Source organism: Neofelis nebulosa, chromosome 8 (assembly GCF_028018385.1).
Source record: "Neofelis nebulosa isolate mNeoNeb1 chromosome 8, mNeoNeb1.pri, whole genome shotgun sequence".
Lineage (NCBI taxonomy): Eukaryota > Metazoa > Chordata > Mammalia > Carnivora > Felidae > Neofelis > Neofelis nebulosa.
The window spans coordinates 38,284,327-38,309,414 of NC_080789.1; the positions used below are offsets into that span (position 1 = coordinate 38,284,327).

General features: G+C 36.9%; 1 protein-coding gene across 1 annotated transcript in view; it reads left to right on the forward strand.

Annotated features, from left to right (window-relative positions):
* Positions 1 to 25,088, forward strand: part of LIN7A (lin-7 homolog A, crumbs cell polarity complex component) — a 128,542-nt gene that overhangs the window by 41,228 nt on the left and 62,226 nt on the right. The window contains exon 2 of the mRNA XM_058741920.1: positions 1,071 to 1,189. Within this exon, the coding sequence (XP_058597903.1) occupies positions 1,071 to 1,189 (119 nt within the window). The remainder of the gene's footprint in view (positions 1 to 1,070; positions 1,190 to 25,088) is intronic.

The following is a 25,088-nucleotide window of genomic DNA, read 5'->3' on the forward strand; positions in this document are numbered from 1 at the left end:
AGAGAAATTAGTGGATGGATGGATGGATGGATGGATGGATGGATGGATGAATTTATAATCTGGCAGGGATATGGGATGCTTTCTGGAGCTAATCACTTAGAAACTGAAAACCTTCCATCTTAAACATAAATGCCTAAGTGACTGCACTGAGTTATTAACTACAACAGATAGAAGAGGTCACCGTAAGTTATTTTTAAAATGTCCTTTCATCGTATCATTTTCTCCAGGCACTACAAAACCATCCTGGGAATTTTAAAGCTATGGGTATAAAAGACAATGTTTCTTGATACATTAACCTTTGATAATGTCCAGCAAAAGATGAGCCTTTAACTTATTATTGAATTTTTTTTTGCTTGGTACTGTTCTTAGAAGCTGGTAGGTGGGTACACAATCAGATTATTTTAGGAAAATAACCTTTTGGACCATATGAAGAGGCTGGAGAAGAAATGACTCTATTTGGATAGAGGGGAGATGATGATAAGGGCTTGGAATAATAATAATAGCCATATGGAGAAAGCCCATTCATTCATAAATTTATTCATTCCTTCCTTCATTCATTCATCAAATATTTATTCACTGTATTATACTATGGGGATGCCAAGGTGACCCAACTTAGATAGAGTTTGGGTAAGAGTTTAAACTGTAAGAGTTTATAGATAAACATTTGTTATATTAATAAATGTAAAATTGCAGATGTGATAAATGTGGTATGGGAAAGGAAAAGTCACACTGAAAACAACATCTCAGAGGTAAAATTGACAGGCTTTCTTTGGTTATTGGGGTATCGATGAAAGACACGCTACCTCTTCTTTCCCGAAATAATATTCAAACTGATTTGCGTGACAGAGAACATATATGAAATGCCATTAAAGAAGGTGTATTCAGTGACTAATTGCGTAGAACAAATTAAAATGACTTTTTATCAAAAGATGAGATCAATAAGCTATGAATTATAAGTTCTGATTTTGCAATTTATTCCACTTACTCATTACACCATCCCATTGGAATGATGGTACTTTGCTGATAAGAGACAGTTGACTCTAGATCCCTCTATTTTGATTCTTTTTTAGATGTCGCCAGAGCAATTGAATTACTGGAAAAACTACAGGAATCTGGAGAAGTACCAGTGCACAAGCTACAATCCCTCAAAAAAGTGCTTCAGAGTGAGTTTTGTACTGCTATTCGAGAGGTATGACACTAAAATTTTAATAACGATATTTAGCTATTTGTCTCCTGAATAGAAAAGATGTCTTTTCCACACAAACAGTTGAAATAGTTAAGATTGGAACTACATCTTAGCTTTCTGTTTTTAGCTGCTTGGACAGATGATAAAATATAATTTAGTCTGCTAAATTCATAAATTAGATCCAGTCAGGATTTATACAGTCATATAAAACCAAATGTTGACTTTATGGTACCAATGAGGTCACTGCCTCAGCAGGTAGCTGTTACTTACTTGCAGTCTAAGTTATTTAGTGGTCACATGAAGTCATATGGATACTCAGTTCAAAATAGTCATAATTAGTGGGGGATTGTGCTTTTCTTAAAACAACATTCAACTGAATCTTAGATAAATCTGGAAGAGTAACCTCCTACTGACTAATGTTACAGTTATCCAAACATTACTGTCTAGTGCAATAATGGAAAATCTCTGAACAGACTGATATGCCCCTCTAACAAATCTTTGCGATGCTTTCCTTGCTAGAGATTTTAAGAAGCCTAACATAAAACAAGTGTGTAGAAATGACTGTTTGAATCTTGTATTGACTTGTGGTGGAACTGACTAGTCTGCTAATTAATTTAATTGTTAAAATAAAGTTCATTCAAGATGTATATACCATATTGTTTCTTGAATAAAATAATATTAAGTCCATCATTTCTTCCCCACCAGGTACTAAGCAGTAATTCATTAGTTAGGACCTGAAGTCCATAACTCCAGCGTATTTGCTCTGCTAGAAGTCCCCACTAATGAATTATTTACTGTCCTCTCCCAAACCAGTTGAACCCAGTGACTTTCTGGAGAGTTTGTTGTAGCAGAGGACATACACTTGTCAAGGAATACTTGTTACCAACTTCCTTTCCTTTTTGCAACTCTACCTGTGGCCAATGCATATATTTTTACCTCAACAATGCTAATATATGAGTAGTCACTACATAGGAAAGACCCAGGTGACTAAGACAGAGACATACAAAACTTCTCTCACTATAGATTTAAACTGTAGCCTATCCAGTGAGGTACAGTTTGGATTTTGCTGAGATTTGATTTAGACTGTGCTTGTGCTAAATCTTTATCAGGTAAAGTTGTTCACTATTTGATTTTTGTTTATAATGAACACAGCTTAAGTAAATAACCATAATTGTGTCTCCAAATTCTAACCTATGAATTTAACCAAATGCTGAAAGGAAATTTCTGAAAGTGTATGAGTTCTCGGCCACTGACTGCTCAGTGGGAAAGGTATAGATACGTGGAAACCCCATGGGCCTCTTTCAGGTCAATTCCTATAGTCACTCTGTAGATCAAGGTTAAATCCCCTACACTCTCTTTTCTTGCTTCACAGAGTGCTTGCTACTCCCCTGAGATTTGATGGCCGACTTTTCATTTTTAGATATGCTATCATCTCTTTTACTTTCCACAGAACTAACTAAAGGATAGGACACATCAAATGTGTATCTCTGCTAACTGGGAATCTGGCATGTGAGCAATACAAAGTCTCCACCTTTGTGGAATTTACATTCCAGTGAGAAAATGATGATAAATAAATATGCAATACAATGTCAAAGAGTGACAAAACTAGGGAAATAAAAGAAGCAGGATTAGGGGAAGTAGGAATAAAGCTCTATTAAGTTAGGGTGGTAGGAAAATAACCTAACTGAAGTAATGGAACAGGTCACAAGTATCAGTGGGATACAGTGTTCCAGGTGGAAGAAACCACAAGTACAAAAATCCAGAGCCAAGAATGACCTTAGTCCATGGAAGGAAGATCCCAAAAGCCAGAATGTATGCAGTGAAATAAGCCAGGTAGGCTTCCCAGAGGCAGCCAGAGAGCAGATCACATGAGGCCTTGCATGCCGTTGTTAGGAGATTGGATTTCATTCTAAGCATGACAGAAAGCCCTTGGAGAATTTTGCCTTGACCTGATTAGATTTTTAAAAGGTCTTTCTGAATGCTGTGAGAATACAAGTGTGTGGGCAAGAGAGGAAACAAGAGAGTCCAGTAACAAAGTAATGAGTAGATCAAGTGAGAGATGTGATGATGGTTGCTTGTGTGATAACAGTTTAAGCTGTGGGAAGTCTTCAGGTTCAATGTGTGTTTTTTGAGAGTAAAGTCAACAGTCATTGTTGATGCATTGGATGTATGGATGAGAGAGCAAGTCTCAATCGCCTTTTAGGTTTGGGTCTGAACAATTGGATGGATGGTTACATAAGGAAATAGAATCTTTGCAGTTGGACCAAGTTTGGAGAAGACTGTCCAAGAATTCTGTTATGGACAAAGCAAGTTGATGATGCTTTTCTGACATCCACATAGAGAGTCTAACAGGCATCTAAGTCTGAAGCTTGGGGGAGACGTTGGGTCTGGAGATGTAAATGTGGTATCGATATCTGTTCAAATAAATGCACAGACCTTTTTCTTTAAAGAGTTTGCTAACGAAAAAGAGAATAAGAGTAAAATAGAAAAGAAATATGAAGACCTTGTGTAGGCATTATAAATATATCTTTCAAACCTAGTTTGTGGTAAAGTGTCCTATATGCATCATTAGTGGTCCATGGAAATCTATAACTGAATTATGGGCAGTCCAATACTTTCAGAGGGAAAAAATCATATAATTTTTCTGCTTTACATTTTATAAATTTGGACTAGCAAGATTAATTTTAGATTCATACTAATGCCTTTATAATAATTTTGTCCTTTAAGGGCAATGCATGTTGTACAGATATTATTTTGATCAATTCATCTTGACCCACATTTTACACTAGTTTTATGATATTATTCATATTTAAGTTTGGAATGTACCTCATTATTCTCATTATATCACTTTACATTAACTACAGGAAGTAATGATAAAAATAGCAATAGGTATTCAATAATTGTGAATCATAGAATAATATTGCATATCCATCTAGTGAAAAGTTCTTCAATAAAAACATAAAATATGAACCCATGTTGCCAGACAGGTGAATGCACAAGCTGGTAAAGAAAAGTGCAGCTGGGAAGTATGGCAATATACAGCAATAAATATCTGAAAATTAAATTTTCTTGAGTCGAGAATCCTTTCCCTCCTGGTCTCTTGGGTACTGACTGTTCTACTGGCATGAAACCTTTGAAGGTTTAGTTTCCTATTCAAGTTATGCTTAGAATCTCGATGGTTAAATTATTTGAGTTTTTTCAGGAATATTTGTTAATTCATACTTTCCAGTGTGACAGTTATTAATTTGGTCATAACAGGTAGAGAAAGGACAAAGAACTACATGGGCGTCATTCTTAGTTGCATTCACCAGAGCAAAAACAGATAAAGGTCATTGTCAACAAGTCTGCGAAACCCAAATTATTCTAAAAAAGGGAGAGAATCAGTTGCCAACTCTTTAAATTGCCATACACCTTACACTAGTGTAACAGTAGTTATAGTTACGTGTTGAGGCAATCCCATGTTTTGCTTTACATTTGGATGAAACCACTGAATCAGCTCTTGGCCTATGGGCAGCACTTACATGGGAAGAATGGTTTAATGAAATTTTACTTTGTTTTTTACTGAAAATGAATGATTAAAAGAGATTAGATGTTTTCTCTACTTAACTATTCTTCTGTAATCTGTAATAAAGATAGAAAAAATCATGTCGAGACCAGTACTGAAACAAGACCATTTATGTACCCAACTAACATTGATGTATTAATAAACGAGTTTCATTTGAATGCCAACCCACATACAGCTGTAGCCATAGAATAAAGGTAGTAGATGGCACTACTTACCTTGATATTTTATTTTCTGGTTGAAGGATCTCAAAGGACCTGATTAACAGTTAAATTGCACCATTCTGTGCAAGTAATTTTGGGGTACATGGCGATAAATGGACTGACACATGATGTTCCTTTTCCCATAGTGAGAGGTACCAGCTGACAAGAGAAAGTTCACAGAACTTTTTGAATGAGAGATGAAATAAAAAACTTTATGGTACTGATAGTCCCAGTAAGGGCCAATTCTGGGCCTTTTTAACTGTCTTTTTAAGTGTCTTCTTCAAGTTTTTGTTCATCACTGTATTATTTAGGTTGAACGACCTAAATTTATAAATTGAAATGTAAGGAAATACATGGGTTAAAATATAAAGATTGTAAAATGTTGGCTTTGGTAAGAGAATTTCCTATGAGACTTGAATGGTGAATTTGAATTGAATTTAAATAGTTCGATTACCAAGAGATGAACTTTTTCCTGACACTTCATATTCTTCATGCCTCAGAGAAAGAAATCAATAGTATATGAGCGGTTATATTTTAAGAGGACATCCCATTTCTGCAACACAGTTCAAAGAAATTCTTTCTGAAACTCAAATAATAAAAAATAAACAGACTTAATCTATTTACCATCACCATCTTCCAAGTTTTACAACATTTAGGCTTCCTGCTTTCCAGGGGAATGTGCTCATCGATCTGGTGTTTGATGTGCTGCTGAGAGTGGTCTGTGGTGAGGACTTGCTCCCGCATTTATGGCTGTCCTATGCATTTTTGAACCAAAAATGCAGAACCAAATGACACAGTCGCCAAAAACTGCCTTCTTTGGCCAACTGCCAGATGCTGTGTGTTAGTATTTTCTAATGCAGTAGAACTGTAGATTAAGAAAATAAACCAATTCCATATGGAATCATTCTGATAGTCAGGATTGTCGGAAAACATTCTAGTTCTCTTCTTCTCAGCACATGTTACAACTGGATTTCCCCATCCTCTTTAAGGTGAGATGTGGTTGATGCCTTGGCTAAGGAAGTGTGAGTGGAAACGGTGTGTGCCACTTCCTTGGTGAAACCTTTGAGTCAGTGCATGGTATGTTGTGTTCCTTGTCCTTTGCTATGTGACTAGTGATGTTTTTAGTTGGTGAATGATCAATCAGTCTGGGTTGCAGGGTGAGGAAATGAGAAATACAAGCTCTGCAAACCTTTTACGAACAGGTAGCTTGAACAAGAAATACACCTTTGTGACTCTAAGCCTCTAGAATATTGGGTTGGAACATAATCCAAGCCATCCTGACTGATAATACACAATCATCAAGCCAAATTTAGCTTGGATAAAGGTTATAAGCAGTAGCAAGCATCCTTTTAACCGCTGTAAAGCAAAATTAATGTTTAAAGTCTATTATTTTCAATAAGATATGATAAATCTTTTTAAAACTATATGAAATTAATAACCAATATAAGTACCATGCCCACGGGATGGTTCATAAATTTTAAAATCTGAGACACTTGGATCATAGATCTTGCTTCTAGATTATTTTCCATTTCCTCCTATTCTCACTTTTTCTCCCTGAGGATGGAGCCCATTAACCATCCAGAACCACTTCCTACCCCATCCAAGTCTTACACTGTTGCTTAATAAAGGGATTTCTTTGTTTATATACTAAAAGTTATAATCAACATGGAAGGAATAGTTAGGATGTATCAATCTGCTATTCAATTGCTCTTAGTCTCCAGTGAGATTCTTCCCCTGGAGAGAGCTGTAGATTGGGAATTACCATCACAGTGACTCCCACCAGTATCATGTGAAATTTCGCAGTGAGGCGTTCTGTCAGATCATGGGAAGCAGCAACATCATTAGAGCATTGTTGTAGTCAAGTCGACCAATGTTCAAATCCCAACTTGGCTGCTTATTTCAGAACTCTCTAATATTTTATTTGTCAACTTTTAATAATGGAATGATACCATCAGTCTTGAAGTGATTCTGATAGTTTGAGATCATATATGTAAAGTCACATAGTACAGAGTCTGGCATCCAATAATTACACAATCAATGGATGCTATTGTAATTAAAGGGTAGAGTCCTGAATTATCACTAGGTATAGTGTTTTGGTAAGTCAGGAAATGGGTAACAGATGGGAAGAGAAATGTTAGTTTTTATAGGCTAGATCTAAGAAAATCCATAAGACTAATAGACATAGTCATTGCCCCACCATTAATCATGAAAACAAAATAAATGGAGCCATTGTATTCTAATTCCACAATCATATGAGACATACCATTATGACACACATGTTTGTTTTTGGTGTTGTTCTGTACATCTTAATCTACTGTGTGGATGAAAACATGGTCAGCAAGTGTAATCAGCTTTATGAGAAAACTAATGATGCGTTGTGTGATAGAAAACAGGTTTAGGGGCGCCTGGGTGGCGCAGTTGGTTAAGCGTCCGACTTCAGCCAGGTCACGATCTCGCGGTCCGTGAGTTCGAGCCCCGCGTCAGGCTCTGGGCTGATGGCTCGGAGCCTGGAGCCTGTTTCCGATTCTGTGTCTCCCTCTCTCTCTGCCCCTCCCCCGTTCATGCTCTGTCTCTGTCCCAAAAATAAATAAAAAAGGTTGAAAAAAAAAATTAAAAGAAAAAAAAGAAAACAGGTTTAGAATTACCTTAAGAAAACATACTTGGATCAATCCTGACAAGATGAGATGAAATAAGGATACATAGAAAGAGAAAAAAGTTGGTGGTAGGGAAAGTGGAAGGGAAAGAAGGTAGAAAGGAAGAGATAGAGGGAAGGCAGAAAACAGGAAAGGAAGAAAGACAGGAAGAAAGGAAAGATGGAAGGCAGGCTGATGCTCAATCATGGCTTGTTGTTGTGTATTTAAAAAAATGGCAAGAACATGGAGTCAGAATGTTGACAATCGTTTCAGACAACCTGGACACAAATCCTTTAGCCATCTAATTATATGATCTTGTACTAGTTACTTAACTTCTATGTTCCTGGTTTTGTTTATTCTTTTTTTTAAAACATGAAATAAGACAATAATAACGTTGGGAAGATTAAATCAAATGAGATTAAAAACTATAAAATACCTTGACTAATACACTACCTACCTAAAAGAGTAAGTAGTTAAGAAAGGGTAGTTACTCTGGTGAAAAATTCAGTGGCTTTTAGTGACAATACAATAAAATTTTATTGTATTCTGATAGAAATATTAGTTACAAATACAGAGAATAACAGTTCTGTAGTTACCAACCATCCAGACAAATGTAAATTTTTTTTCTCCATAGGAGGTTCACATTTAAAAAAAGTTTTTTTCATGTTTGTTTCTTTTTGAGAGAGTGAGCGCACGATCAGGGGAGGGGCAAGGGAGAGGGAGACACAATCCAAAGCAGGCTCCAGGCTCTGAGCTGTCAGCACAGAGGAGGCTCACATTTTAAGAAAGATGTTGGCAATCTGGAGTGGTTTTAGAATAAACCAATATAGTAAGGAATCTGGAAACCTTGCCATTTGACAAAAAGCTAAGGACTTGGTGATAGTTAGCCACAAAAGAAACAAAATCATGTGCAATATGCTTGTCATTTACTGTTTGGTAGGATGAGGTGAAAGGAAGGTAACCATGCTAGACCACTGGGTGAAAAGTAGAAGGATGCAGATAACTAGTGGTAACCAACAATGGGCTCATTTATAATGTAAGATGCTTCCTATAACAACAGCAAAGGTTAGATGATCATATTTCAGATCACTTTTTCACAAGAGCTTTTAATTTAAGGTCATATATAAGCTTCATGTTATAGGTGAAGTAAAAGCAAATATACATGTATGCTTTTATAATGTATAATCATATAAATACTTGTATATAAATACATATAATTTACTTTCCCTATTTCTGTTCCCTTCCATTTACACGCAAAAAAATTTATGGCAAAATGTTTTTAATGTTTTACTTTAAACATGGATTTCATTATGTAAAATTAGCATCCTGTTATATAATGGCATTTAAAATAGCACTATATTCGCGGGAATTAACAAAAATATATCTGACATATGTTTACACATATCTTTCTGTTCGTATTGAACTTAAGTTGGCAGATGACAAAGGAAAGAAAGCTTGATGGCTCTTTCATTTCCTTTGATTTTATTTGCACTGCCAAATGTGATAGGACACAAAAGCCAGATTGTTTCTTGTGTGATAAGTTTCCTGCCAAGAAGAGCATGAAGTCAATAAAGCTTATTTCTGAACATCCTGAAAATACATTGCACAATATAGAATTTTTATTTTCTGTACCAAAACTTAGATTTGTCCCAGCGTGTCTTGACACGTTTCCAAGCAAAAGGAACCAGGAATAATTGGAGAAATCTCGACCAAGTCCTGTACTTTAGAAACGTTTGAACTGGTGGGTTGCTCAGAAGCACGAGAACAGCAAAAATAGTGTCTCTGTTCACATGATATAACCTGCTTCTGAACTCTGACATCTTGCTAATATTTTGAACCAGTTATGGTGAAAATAACAGCTGTGCCATGTGTACTTGGCAGGCAATTAGTGAAAAGTATGATTGTTGCAGTAAAGCTCTGATTTTTTTCCATCATGTGAATGCTGATGGTCCTATTGAAGTCTATGTGTGTGTGCGCATGCGTGCCCATGTGTGTGCGTGCTTTTGTGTGTGTGTGTGCGAGCGAGTGTGAGCACATGTGGGTTACCTCATTGATATTTTAAAGACCAAGTTGTTCCAACAGTAGAAAGTTTCTTTGTTTTGCAAAACTAATGGAGGAAAACTCTTCATATTCTGTGTACATGTGGAGTACATATGGAGTTTCTCGGTCCAACATCCAGCTTGATTATTTTGGTGAAGAAGACAAAGCTTTTACTTTTTATGGAGGTTTATTACTTTTCAACATCAGCATGCATTAGTGTCAAAGATTCTGACAATTATCCTAAAAGATGCCTTGCCTGCTCTGTGAAAAGTGCTCCAGTAATTTCACAGTCATAGCTTGGAACCTATATTTACATTTTCATTTCTAAATAGAGCAAGCTGTGTTCTTTTTCACTGTCAAAAGTTGTTGTGGGGTTTTGGTGTTTTTTTTTTTTTTTTTTGGTCTTTTTGGTTTTCTTTAGGCTTTCCAGAGGATATGTGTTAATGTACTTGGTTGAACTTGAGTCAGAAATTTCACTTTATTTATTTATTTATTTATTTATTTATCTGTTTGTTTTAAGTGTCTGATTTATTTTTTGCTGTATCTTAGAACAGTTTGACAAGAGAGGTTCATTTGTGGCTAGGCTTTCTTGTAGTAAAGTCTAAGATGGCCGTAAGAAGGAGGCTAGTCATCAGATTCCAGATTCACGCATCTTGTATGACTGCTGCTAGCAATACCTGCCGTTTTGGAAGCAGAAGTTAGAGCCGAAAACTTGTGACCTTTCCAGAGCTACAGAAAGGATACCTGTGAGGGCCAAGGGAGTCAAAAATGAGAAAGCCTTGTCAGTTTAACCATGGAGAAGAACTACAACAGCTGGAAAGACTGCAAAACTCTTTCAAAGGTTACTTCCGCTTAAATGATTTAAAATTGGAAAAAAAGGTTTCAAATGTCTTTCTTTGTTGACAGAGGCTGCATTGATGCCAACCTTTCTAAAAATAACTTCATTTACCTTGAGGACAAAGGATTTGGTAGGACCTAAATTCAACTTGAAGTGTCTTGAAGAAAGCGCAGGTGTCTTGACACAAGTCTGTTCTGCTGTAAGGGAATTTAATTGTTTGCTTTTGAAAGTGGTGTGAGTGGCAACTTTGAGCCCTTGCTGGTATTAAAACAGACTCAAAATTGATTGCATACTAAAAATGACATAAACATTTCCTTGTAAAAGATCACTCCAAATTTTGGCTTCTTCCAAATCAAACAGCCTTCTCATTGAAATTTATTTCAAGCAGACGAAAGTTTTCTTTTCCTTAATGTGATTTGGTTAATTGGGATTTTTTTTTTTCAGAAAGCCACCATTAATTTTGACAGGAAAAAGTCACAGAATCTTCTGTAATAAATAAAATAGCTCCATGTCAAAGGCAAAAAGACGGCATGAACATTTACACACGATTGTATTTTTCTTGAGATAACACCATAACTTCGGGAGATTCTCAAAAAGGCCCATGATATATCTTTCCATCTTACCTGCCAGAAAATGAAGACTACTCCCTAATAAAGGATTTTGGTATCAGTCGACATATACTACTTGACTAGTTGGTCTCCATCTCTAGAATCCTTCCAATTCAATGAATCTGTAGTTACATAGCAAGTAACCCATGTTTTTCTTCACATAAATGACATGGAACTATATAAGGCTCAGCATGTATGCATGGTAGGCATTTGTGACTCTGTGAGACTGTATGAATGGGTAGGGAAGACAGATACTATAAAGATTTTTAAACTGGTAAAAATAATGAGAAAAGTAAATGTACTCATTTTATTGAGTTTTTCAAAGGATGTAATTTATAATTTTATCAGAAAATTGTGAAAACAGAATGACAATTCACTAGAAACGGAATTTTTAAACTAAGTTATATTTCTGCAGCTTTCTCAGAAAAGAAACTCTTGTAACAATGTGAGGAGTGTTTATAACATCAATATGTCACTTTCTGGTGGCAAGAACAGGGTCTGTGTGGCAGGAACCATTTTAGACTATAATTGCACTAATGGGTCATTGATCTTAAAGGTATCTAAACAGACCCTCACAAGCAGTCTATAATGACTCTGAATGCTGTTAGCATCACTGTTGGGTAAATACTCAGCTTGGGCTTTCTATTTGCTGTAACAAATGGTAAAATAAACAGTACATATTTTCAGAAGCTTGTAATTACATGCACTTACATAGTAGTTCAAAATAATAGAGTCCTCCAAGAAGTTGTATTTTATATCAGTCAGATAAAGTGAACATCCTGTCTTCTGTTGAGATCATAGGACTGGAAATCAGAACTTCTATTTATGGCACTATGGATGACAATTTTTATTTCAGTGAACAAGTCATTTAACCTTTTATTCCCTCAGTATTGGCAACATATGTGTAGACAAGTCCAATTGTACAAGCCATCTAAAGTGAATGTTAAATTACAAATTGCCATTTAAAAAATTTTTTTTAATCTTTATTTTGGATAGAGAGAGAGACAGACAGACAGAATGTGAGAGGGGGAGGAACTGAGAGAGAGGGAGATACAGAATCGGAAGCAGGCTCCAGGCTCCGAGCTGTCAGCACAGAGCCCGATGCAGCCTCGAACCGACGACCTCGAGATCACGACCTGAGCTGAAGTCGGACATTTAACCGACTGAGCCACCCAGGTGTAGTTCGTTTGTTTTGACTGCAATGTGATATTCCATTGTGTAATTTATTAACTCACTTTCTCATTGAGCATTTATGTTGTTTCCAAGTGCTTCTATGAACATACATGCATTTCTTGTCACATGACCAAGATTTCTTTGGGGTACATATCTAAATCTGGAATTTCTGGATCAGAAGGTATACAAATACTCAACTTTAAGAGATAATGCCAAACAATTTTTAAAATTAGTTGCTCCAGTTTATACCTCAGCAAGCAATACAGAAATTGTGTATCCACATTACCTCCAGCATTGTCATAGGAGACATTTAAACTTATATCAGTTGTGGGACACCTGGGTGGCCCCACCACTTAACCTTCTGGCTTCGGCTCAGGTCTTCATCTCAGGGTTCATGAGGTAGCGCCTCCATCAGGCTCTGCGCTGGCAGCACAGACCCCGCTTGGGATCCTCTGTCTCCCTCTCTCTCTGCTCCTCCCCTTCTCTCTCTCTCTCTCTCTTGCAAAAAACAAACAAAAAAACACATATCAATTGAATATACTAAAATAATATTTCATTGCAGTCATCATTTGCATTTAGTTGATCACTAACTTGCTGCATAGCCCTTCTTGTAATTACTGGCCGTGGATGTTTCTTTCTCTGTGAAAAATTCATTCGTGTATTTTTTTACTGATTTGTGCTTATATTTTTTTATATATTCTTGTTATTAACTTTTTACTGATGGTATATGTAGTTCTCCTACATTGTATCTCCTACGTTATAATTTGTCTTCAAGGTGTCTTTATTTTTTTAGTTTTTTTAAGTTGAGGTGTTTTTAAAAATTTTTTTTTTTATGTTTATTTATTCTTGAGAGAGAGAGAGAGAGAGCACGAGTGGGGGAGAGGCAGAGAGAGAGAGGGCGACACAGAATATAAAGCAGGCTCCAGGCTCTGAGCCCAGAGCCCAACGCGGGACTCAAACCCACAAACTGTGAGATAGTGACCTGAGCCAAAGTCAGGTGCTCAACTGACTGAGCCACCCAGATTCCTCTTAAGATATCTTTATACATACAGTTCTTAATTTTAAATATTCACATTGATTATCTATTATTTTACCTTTTTGTATTTTTTTTAGTTTATTTTGAAAAAGAGAGAGTGCAAGCAGGGTAGCAGCAGAGAGAGGGAGAGCAAGAATCCCAAGCATCAAGCTCCATGTGGGACTCAAACTCATGAACCTTGAGATCATGACCTGAGCCAAAACCAAACATCAGATGCTTAACCGACTGAGCCACCTAGGTGCCCTCCATTGATTATCTTTTAAATAATCAATGCTTTTTTGGAGTATCTTACATAAGAGATATTTCCTACCCCAATGTCTAAAAGATATTCATCTATGTTTTCTACTAAAAGTAAAATTTTTATTTTTGAAATTTATGTTCTTAATCCATCTAGAGTTGGTTTTTTTGTATGTAGTGTGAGGGAGGGATCTGATTTTGTCTTTTATCTATAAGAGTAAATATATCTTGCTCTATTTGTTGAATAATTCATAATTTTCTCTGTCACTTGCCCAATTAATTTATACCAGACTATGTACATGGATCTGTTTCTGAGTTTCTACTTAATTCATCAATTTCTCTGTTCCTTCATTCATGGCCTACCTATTTCATTTGGGAGAATCAAGGCAATGAGTTGGCATGGGGGGGGGCGGCACATAGTTTTAATCTTCACTTTTATTAGAAGAGTTATGAAATCTTATTGCATGTGTGTGTATGTGTGTGTTTGCATGAAGGTAAATTAATAAAAGCAAACCATTCATGCATCAGTGAACAATAAGTATGTGCCATAAACTAAAGATTATTATGATAACTCCAATTCTGTTTTTTGCACTGGAGGTACCATGGGGAAAGAAAAAAATAACATAGTTTAATGCTTTCAAACCGAGTAGTTTCACATTCATGATTTGTGGGTCTCTTTCAGTCTCCTTCATCAAGGTTAATTCGGGTTTTAAGTACAGTCATTAATCTTATTCAGCAGATGGCAGAGAATGCTTCAGTTATCATAGCAAAATTAGCGCCTACCATACTGTCTACCAAATAACGAGCATTTAATAAATATTTGCTGGATGCATGAACAAATTCATTAAGATGACCTTTTCATTAGTAGACAAACATATATTTGATTTTCATAGGCCTTGATTTTCAGATGGGATTCTGAGCTCATACAGATCCTAGACAAAACCTGATAACACTGCTAGTTTAGAATAAGATCTTACTTACGTTAAAATGGCTTCCAACCTTGAAAGGTGGTCAGTGATTATGACTAAAATTTCATTTGCATTTAAAAATTGTTTCCAGAGATGAAAACTGATCTTTAATTAACATAAAAATGTCAAGGTTTTTTTATGTATTTGCATAAATATATACATTGGTACAGATGTGCAAATATGATTTGTTTTCATGTCATGAATGCATAACTATTGTATTTGACTTAAAATTTAGTAATGTGTATAAGGTGAAGAAGGAACCTGAGAAAGCCCATCATCCTGTAGTTCTTAGACATAGGGGAGTCATACACGTGATTGTGAATCTTGTGAAATTATGGATCATTTTTCAAGGAATATGTATATGCAAATTTTTTTGAATGCCAGCGGTTGGTAAATTATCTAAAACGGATCCATTTGGAGTCGTAAGCTATTATAACTTTTTAATTTTAGAGCTGAGGAAATAGATCTGGAAAGTTTAAGTTGTCTTTCAAGCTAGTCAGTGCCCGAGTTAGTAACAGAGCAACGTTTCCTGAACGTTAGTCCAGTTCTAATTCTATTTGCTATGGACAGTGGCAAAAACGGAACATTCTGGAATGTGGAAACAATGAAACATTATTTCACTACTTATCAGTAATGAGCCAAAATAATTGGAAAATCGCATCATGGTTCCCGTTTCTGTAATTTCTATTCATATCAGTGTTCCATGTGTACCAACAGCATTCTTTAATATTTTTGCCTTCTAGTTCTTTCTTTGCCTCATTTAACACAAGACAATGCATTGTGGCTTAGTAATATATCCTCTCATATGTTTGTAGTCCAAATTTCCAGGAGGCAGTGTAAAAGTTTAGTTACTAATCATTGTATAATTGGCATTATATCACCAAAAGCATTAGGATATTTCCTGAAAATTTCAGTCCCTGCTGAAATCATTTAGTGTTTTTGAGATCAGACTTTTCCAAATGTGTTTCAGGATCTATCACAAATATGCATGTCTTTTTAAAATTTTTTTTTCAACGTTTTTTATTTATTTTTGGGACAGAGAGAGACAGAGCATGAACAGGGGAGGGGCAGAGAGAGAGGGAGACACAGAATCGGAAACAGGCTCCAGGCTCCGAGCCATCAGCCCAGAGCCTGACGCGGGCCTCGAACTCACAGACTGCGAGATCGTGACCTGGTTGAAGTCGGACGCTTAACCAACTGCGCCACCCAGGCGTCCCAATGCATGTCTATTCAAATATGCCTTTAGTCCTTTTCTTTCTATGTTAGCACTAGAAGCAGTGAAGCCATTTTCAACTAATAGATATTTTAGGGAGAATGCCTGCTCTCCCAGAAAAAGAAACACCTATTACAGGTAATCTTGTCTTCCAGACTACTTGGTTTTCCTCATGTCTACCTCTCGATTATATAAGAGATACCAAATATTTATTAAGCCTAATACTTGGAAATTTTTTGAACTGCATTTTTTCCATGCTGTTTCCCATAGGTCAGCAATAGTGCATCCCAAATTTATCCCACTGCCTAAAGTCCTGCCCAGAATTACTTTGCAGTTCATTTCCCATTTGCTAGCACCTAGGGGTACAGTCACAGTTCTTAGGTAAGAGACAGTAATCACTCTGAAAAGCATCTTTCTGAGTTTTTCAGGGGCTATGCCAAGAAATAAGCAAATATAAAAAATAAACCCATCAACAAAAGGGACCAAAAGAGATACATCCTCTTCTTCTCCTCAGTCTGACTTTCTTCGGGAAGGACGGGGCCAGTGACCAGAGACAAGTGACAGGGCATTCATAGAGGTGTGAATAAGCAACAGAAGCATTACCTTGATGACAGTAAACAGATGTGTGTTTTCCATATTAAATGCAGTAATGTCCCTCTTTATTTAAGGTCAAGAAAGGAGAGGGAAATTAGTGCTTCTGGAACACACAGTAGAATAGATAATTTCTCTCTCACTGATTTTGTTGACATCATTTTTTGCACACACCTTTCTAAACAATTCCCAGCTCCTGTCCACCTGGGGATATCAATATAGATATGCAGCCATGGCAAGGATGACAGTGCCACGCACATCTTTCTAAAGAATACCTGTGGCTAACCATTCGAAGGAATATAAACCCATATGGAGTCAATGTGGGAAAGGTTACTGGCAGTGCAGCAAAATTAAAGAATCCTACCTCCCGAGTTTCTAATTGAAAAGATATTCTGTTAAATTTCTTTTATGACCACCTGCTTGACTACCAGATATATTTTGCCCCTTGTTTCGGAAAGTGAATTATAACTGGATTCTATTAAAATTTCTATGAAAATCATTCCATTTCCTCACAGATGGGATAGTAATTACTTCTGTGTCCAGGACAGAGACAAGCCAACGACCACTATACATTGAGAGAAATGGGATTGCTAGATATTAGCTAAGTAAATCAGACTTTCCTAAACAAGGTAAAAAAAATATGTCTTTTATCCAGATATGACAAAGATCTGCATGTCAATTATATTTTGATAAAGATTAAAATGGCCAAATCGTAACATTGGAGAAATTTGAGGTCTTAGACCATTATAAAGACACCATAATAGTTCCATAGAACTTCTCAATAATAAATATTTTCAATGTCTGAAGATAGTCCCATGAGAGGACAATAATTTATTAGTTACTATGGTTGAAGAGTTTGTAATTATATGATTCAAATCACATTGTTGATATTTCATGCAAAGTACCTTGTCAAGCATAGGCAATTACTCAAACAATAGTTAGGAGGAAAAGATTCATTTAGAATGTTCATTTGCCTTAATTAATTTTGGCACATTACTACAGCCAAGGGAGGAATTTTTAAGATCTCCATGACATACTGATGGAAAATAATAGAGCCACTGAGTCATACTTGATACTCATATTTTCATCTTAGAAAGGATAAACTTGCGTAATAAAGAGTCCATTTAAAATGTTGATTTAATCATCATGGAATTAAAATTGTTTTTAACGAAATTGCTTATTAGTATAATTATGGCTTTACAATATTTGCATTGCCCAGTATAAAGACAAACTGAAGTAGCCACACATTTAAACATGTGAATATATAAATGAATGTTCCCTAACTTGAATTTCTATATAATTAAAATTGTACCCAGTAAAGCTATAGCTTAGTAAAAGAAAATCTCAGAACATTTTTTTCTATTTTTAGTTTAGTTAGTTATAATGATCTACTAGTGAGAAAAATGAATAATGCCTAATGTGATTATATTCCATAAACTATTGCCATTTCCATAAAATATTTCCATTCTGTAGAAGACAAAATGGCATTTTTTTCATTGAACTCCCAGTGATGAAAAGATTTATGTTTGTTAATTTATTATAAGACTTCAGAAAATTTGTGACCATCAGATACTTACATTTAATCTTGAAAGATGTTTTACAATGAATGCTTAATTAAACATGTGTTTACAAGCAAAATATTCACAACTTGATCATCTATCAAGCTATTTTGTTTATTCACTGTCAAATGTTTAGAGGTTTACAAACATGGATTTTCTTTTAGGAAAGCAATATTTATAATTGTTAGAAAAACATATGCTTATTGAACTATATATTTCAGTGCATTTGGTATTGATGTACATATTGGCAGCTAAAAAAAGAGTAAAAGGAGAGTTTTCCTCAATGACTAATTTGAACTTAGAAAACTATTTAGTTGGATTTAAAAGCAGATGAATTGTAATTAAGCTTGTTGACTTGCTTTGCTAATACAGAAATAATTTTTTTAGAGATCTTGTTCCAGACACTGCAATTCAATAGACATAATTTTATTTTAATGTAGCAGGTTATTTAGAAAATAAATTCATTATGTGTTGTGTGCTCACTGTGAGGGACATTTCCTGTTTCCCCATTCTTCTCCATTAGCTTCCCTTTCAATGAGCCTCTAAAAAATCAAGTAACCACTGATAACATTCTCTTTACCTCCTCTCACCCCACTGCTTTTATCCTCTAATGTGTCTGGAAGAGAGAAAGAAGCCGAATGAGATGGATACATTCCGCCCTCCCCCACCCCCGCCACGGTTTTCAGCTGAAGATTTCTTACTTCTGACTGTGATATCGGTTCTTTGAAAAATGTAGCAGTCACTAGTTTTGTGACCTCGGAGCTTAGATCATTTCTACGTGAATGCTTTTTCCATTTACAGAAGAATATTCCATTGACCTTTCCTAAGGTGTACAAATAATTCCTTCGAATCTTCGTTTGCAGCTAAAAATAGTACAGACACATCCCATTTGCAGTGTTCATGTACAGTGGTAAATTAGACACCAGATCAGTGAATCTGAAGGTACTCATGATAGTCAACAGAAATGTTTTCCCCTGTGCAAAGAAATACTCATTTTCCATTTGTAACTGGCATGTAGAGGAGCTCGTGGTGAAAGAAGTGACTCTGCATAGTCTGGCCATAGTCCTGGCTCAGCCGGTTTTCTCCTGTTTATAATCTCTAGTCACAGGAGACTGTGTCTTCCTTTGTGGTCTCTCCCCGTAAGCCACAGATGGGGGCACCAAACACCTAGGAGGTGTTTGCGATGCCAGTTGTAATTTCATGTAGGTCTGGAACATTTCTTCTGTCCTCTCTGCTGGCTGAGTCCCCTGCTCGACTTCACATCAGCTGGTCCTCCATCCATCCTGTGCCCAGGACTTGTCCAGTACTTGTGTGTAGCATCGGTCTGATCACCTGGCCTGGCAGGATTGCCCTTTCTTTCTAATGAAGAGGAGAGGCTATTTGCTCTAGTTATTCCTCTGGAACTTCTCAAAGGTACCAAGTAAGACTGTGCAGTGCACGCCTTAAGGACATCACCCATTTCTGTGGTCATCCCGGATTTATATTTATTATTGCCATTTCCTGGCAGATGGCTGTGTCTTGAAGAAGTGCCAGCTTCTTCTAACTCGCACAGAGGCACCAATTGTGCTAAGTACGAGACTGGATTTCTCATAACATATTCCGTGTCATTTGGTCCGTTCATAATAGAATGGTAATACTTTGTCCACTGAAATTCTAAGAGGGATCTTGAGCCTATTAGGAGTTAACAGAAATTCTCAAAGCCTTGCAACCAGCAAGCTGCCTCTCCTGAATTTAAGCATTCTTATACCCTTTAGCTTTCCTCGTACTGGTCACCTCTCTATAAACTCCAAAGTTCATGAGAAATGCTTACTGAAAATATCTGATTCTATAATTTTAAGCTTTGCCTGATTGGTTTACATGCAACACGCTTATGTAATTCATGACCCCTCAGTGCCCCGTGGGCTAAATTTGAGAGCATTCAAGTGTGGCCTTCTCTCAGACTGAAGAGAAGACAAAATGCATTATATATTATATATATTATGTACATTATGTATATATATTTGGTAGTGATGTACATATTGGCAGCTTAAAAAAGAGTAAAAGGAGAGTTTTCCTCAATGACTACTTTGAATATATGAAACTATAATATATATCATACACACACACACACACGCACACATATATATATGGCTTTAGGCATAATTCAGTTATGCTTTTAATAGTTATATAGTCATCTAAATTTCTAACAATACATATACTACTGTATGGCTGTCTACTTCTTAGAATCTTCCAAAATACATGTTATTCAGTGAAATGATTTCCAAAAGTCTTTAAGAATATGTCCATTCCAAGGATACCTGAGATGTGATTTTAAAAAATAAAGGGTTCCAACAGACATGGTTTTCAGCCCAAACCTCTGGGGAATCTTTGCCAAGAGCATCCCACAGTGCCTTGATGGAGTGCAATGCCCTGTGCCTGAATGACTCTGCACCGGCCAACTCAACAGTCTCCCCAAGCAGTCTGAATTGAGTCGAAGGGACAGACATGCCCACAGAACTCCCCTCACAGAGGAATCCTCTAATTCATATTGACCAGAAAACATATGCATGTTAAATACTAAAGTGAGTTCCCATGAAGCCCTCGGTTGAACTTCATAGGCTTTTGCTCATTTGTCTCATACACAACATGACATTTAAAAGAAATTTTTTTTTTACCGTTTTATTTATTTTTGAGACAGAGAGAGACAGAGCATGAACAGGGGAGGGGCAGAGAGAGAGGGAGAAACAGAATCGGAAGCAGGCTCCAGGCTCTCAGCCATCAGCCCAGAGCCCGACGCGGGTCTCGAACTCACGGACCGCGAGATCGTGACCTGAGCTGAAGTCGGACGCTTAACCGACTGAGCCACCCAGGCACCCCACAACATGACATTTTAAAATAAAGTTTAAGATACTTTGGCTTAAATGGTTAAATGCCAATGCCTTTTCTGCACCTAATTCAAAACTAAGGCCACCTTACCTTCTTCACCTTGTGGCTTCTCCTTGCAGCTTCTTGATGGCAATCATGTCACTGTATAGATTAGGTGTCACATCCTTATCAACCTTAAGTGTCAAATACTGAGCAGTTGTGATGCAGTGGGTCTGGGTTTTGACATTGGAGAACAGTCTCTGCTCTAGGGTTTCCTCAAGGGTGAGCCCATCCTGCTACCTGATAGTGATTAATAACTGATAGAAACCCGCTTCTGAAACCAGCCAAGAGGCAAATTGCGGCCTTCAGTGATTTTATCCAATAGGTTTTATATGCTCACTTCATTAATTAAAGCTGAGTAATAAGTTGGCAGGTAGTGTTTCTGATCTATCTTGTCAGGGGACAGTTAAATGAGATACTAGCCACTTCTTGGTTTCTGAATTAATTAGTTCCTGGCAAGTTTGACCTAAAAGACAAATAACACACAGCTGTGGAGAAAGGCATACTTCCTGCCTGGCTCTTTCCTGTCTTACCGGCAGGGCTGATGTCCCTGTGTCCTTGAGTAGGCAAACACTGACATGTTGGAAGAACTCTGCGAGTGATTGTCTTGCTACTACAGATGGGCTCGCATAATTACTATTACACTCTTGTGGGAGGCAACTTCAGCATTACCAAGAGAAGGAATGCTACCAAGGTGCAGTCAAGTTGCTAACCATCCATTATTTCACTACAGGAGGCCCAGAGTAGCTGCTTCCAGCTTTTCCTTTGCTCTGCTGTCAATATAGTAACACTTCAGGGATAAGCATGTTTGTGCGGACTGTATACATGAAGTATACTTAAATGCAAATCAAAATTCTACTAATGTTAAATTGGCAATATAAAACACATGTGGCAGACATTTTTTTTTACACATTTCTGGATCTGAAGGGAATGGGTTGCAAATACTAACAAAATGAAAAATGAAAAAAAACTGGAATGTACTATAAGACTGGGCCACCAAGGACATGCTTTAAGAATGGGATTGTTTTGGGGTCCCTGGGTGGCTCAGTTGGCTAAGCATCCAACTCTTGATTTTGGCTCAGGTCATGATCTCACGGTTCGTGGGATCAAGCCCCATGCTAGACTCTTGAGATTCTCTCTCTCCCCTGCTCATGCTCTATCTCTGTCTCTCAAAAATAAATAAATAAGCATTAAAAAAATGAATGGAATTATTTCCAGTTGATATTCCTCTGAGCCCTGCCACCTTCATAATTTCTTATTTTTATTGAGCAAAGAAAAATGGAAGAAAAAATGCATAGAAGTTTTATTTAAGAGGACACTCTATACAAGCGATGGGGTAGAATATGGAAGAAAAAGAAAGAGCAGGCACTCCATGTTTTCTACCAAAAAGCTTTCATCACTTCTCTTCAACTGCCAGAAATATAATTTTATTTAGGTGCCTACACCTCCCAGCATAATTCAGGAAAGGGTGAATTTACTCCCTCAGCTAGGAGGGTAAATCTGATTGGCTTAATCTAAGACAGATGCCACAGTGTCATTCCCCTTGTAAATGGTTTAGCAGGGTGGGGAAGTCACCCTGATCTAGCTAATGTGGCATGAGGGGAAGTCCGATGACATGTTTCTGAGGAATATATAATAGCTATTAAAAAGAGACATAGGAACAGATGATTACCTCTTTTCCACTGGATATTGTCCTGTCTGGATGTGATTTTTGGAATGATGACAGCCTTTGGAGGGCTACAAAGAGAACTCGCCTCCAAAGACAAGGCTGACATTCAGAGCATTCCAGAGGAGTAAAAACCAGGGTCTCTGATAAAAAGGTTAAGTCCCTGAGCTAATTCTCTAGATTCTTCTCATCTTGAACTTTCCTCAGTGTTTGAGCCGGTATTTCCCAAACTTTGCTGCACATGAGAATCACTGGGAAATCTCTGAAAGTTCCCAATGCCCAGCCCTCACCCCACTGCAGTTGGATCAGAATATTGGGTAGGAGCCAGATATCAGTTTATTTTAAGGACCCCCAGGTGATTTCATTATGTAGCAACATTTGGAAACCATCTGGTTTGAACCATTTTGAAGTATATCTTTTGTTATTTCCATTTGAGTGCTTCCCAACTGAAGTGACAGAATTCAAACAAACAAAAACAAAACAAAAAACATTATTTGCATTATATGAGTAGCTACACTGAATAAGAAAACAGAAACAATATTAAGAAGAGTATAAGAGTAAAAAATGCTTTCATAGTTTTCAAGAGGAATTCTACTTCAGTTACTAAGCAATTTAATTGAACCATATTCAAATGTAATCAAGTACCTACAACTCTTGATAGAGTAGTCTTACTGAATATTTCCTTTTATACAGCTTCATAGCTATTTAATAACCTGAAGTTTAATTTTTGTAAAATAATTAAGAGTGAGAGAACCCTTCCATCTTTATTAAATTTAGTCCTTAAAGAATGTCCACAAAACAGAAACAAATGTTGGCTTCTATTATATATAATTTCAAGAAAGGAAGACTCATTATCTTTATCAGCTATTACAAATAACCCCTAACCACACATGCAAACACACACACACACACACACACACACACACACACACACACATTGAATTTACGAAACCATCTAAGAAATGGTCCATAGTGACTTACACTCCACATGGATAGACAAGGCAAAAACCTAACAGCTCACTATGACTCTATGACTTAACCAAAAAGAAACATTTTCTACTCTCCAGAAGGCTATATACTTTCTCTCATTTTCAGGGGGTGATCTTCCTGTCTTCTACCTCGTCAGGGTGGAGATTACAGAGCAATAACCCTTCAGCTGTCTCCTTATTTAAGAGCCAGAGGGCAGCAGCCTGCGTCTCTTCCCACACTTTTAAAACACTGCAGTGGACTTAGGATCTTGCTGAGAATCTGTGTCATCCCCAGTCCAAGAGTGGAAAGTTTTGGTACCCTACGCTTTGACCTTGTTTGTGATCATACTACCTCATAACCTAACATGATGGCTTCCAGAAAAAACCTCCAGTGTTTGCAGAAATGTTCCTGGTATCACCTACCTATCATTGATTCCATTCCTCTTCTTCACTGCTCAGTTATTGGACCAGGGCCTTTACTTCCTACTTTGTCTTCAAGTAAGATCATAAAAACTGGATAGGTATTATGTAAGTAGGCATCCCTAATCTCATTAGATAGAATGATAGGCCACTCAATTTTTTTAATTTTTTTATTTTATTTCATTTTTTTAAGATTCAAGGATTATTTATTTATTTAATATAATTTATTGTCTAGTTAGCTAACATACAGTGGAAACAGTGTGCTCTTGGCTTTGGCAGTAGATTCCCATAATTCATCACTTACATACAACACCCAGTGCTCATCCCATCAAGTGCCCTCCTCGATGCCCATGACCTGTTTTTCCCTTCCTTTCTGCCCCGCATCAACCCTCAGTTTGTTCTCTGTATTTAAGAGTCTCTTATTGTTTGCCTCCCACTCTGTTTGAAACTACTTTTTCCCCTTCCCTCCCCCCATGGTCTTCTATTAAGTTTCTCAAATTCCACGTATGAGTGACGTATATGCTATCTCTCTCTTTTTCTGACTGACTTATTTCACTTAGCATAATACCCTCCAGCTCCATCCACGTTGCTGCAAATGGCAAGATTTCATTCTTTCTCATTGCCAAGTAGTATTCCATTGTATATATAAGCTGTATCTTCTTTATCCATTCATCAGTTGATGGACATTTGGGCTCTTTCCATAATTTGGCTATTGTTGATAGTGCTGCTATAAACATTGGGGTACATGGGCCCCTATGAATCAGCACTCCTCTATCCTTTGGAGAAATTCCTAGTAATGCTATTGCTGAATTGTAAGGTAATTCTATTTTTAATTTTTTGAGGAAACTCCACACTAGTTTCCAGAGTGGCTGCACCAGTTTGCACTCCCACCAGCAGTTCAAGAGGGTTCCCATTTCTCCACATCCTTTTCAACATCTGTTGTTTCCTGAGTTGTTAATTTTAGCTATCCTGACCTGTGTGAGGTGGTACCTTAATGTGGTTTTGATTTGTATTTCCCTGATGATGAACGATGTTGAGCATCTTTTCACATGTCTGTTGGCCATCTGGATGTCTTCTTTGGAGAAGTGTCTATTCATGTCTTCTGCCCATTTCTTCATTGTATTATTTGTTTTTTGGGTGTTGAGTTTGGTAAATTCCTTATAGATTTTGGATACTAACCCTTTATCCAATATGTCATTTGCAAATATCTTCTCCCATTCCGTCGGTTGCCTTTTAGCTTTGTGATTGTTTCCTTTGCTGTGCAGAAGCTTTTCATCTCGATG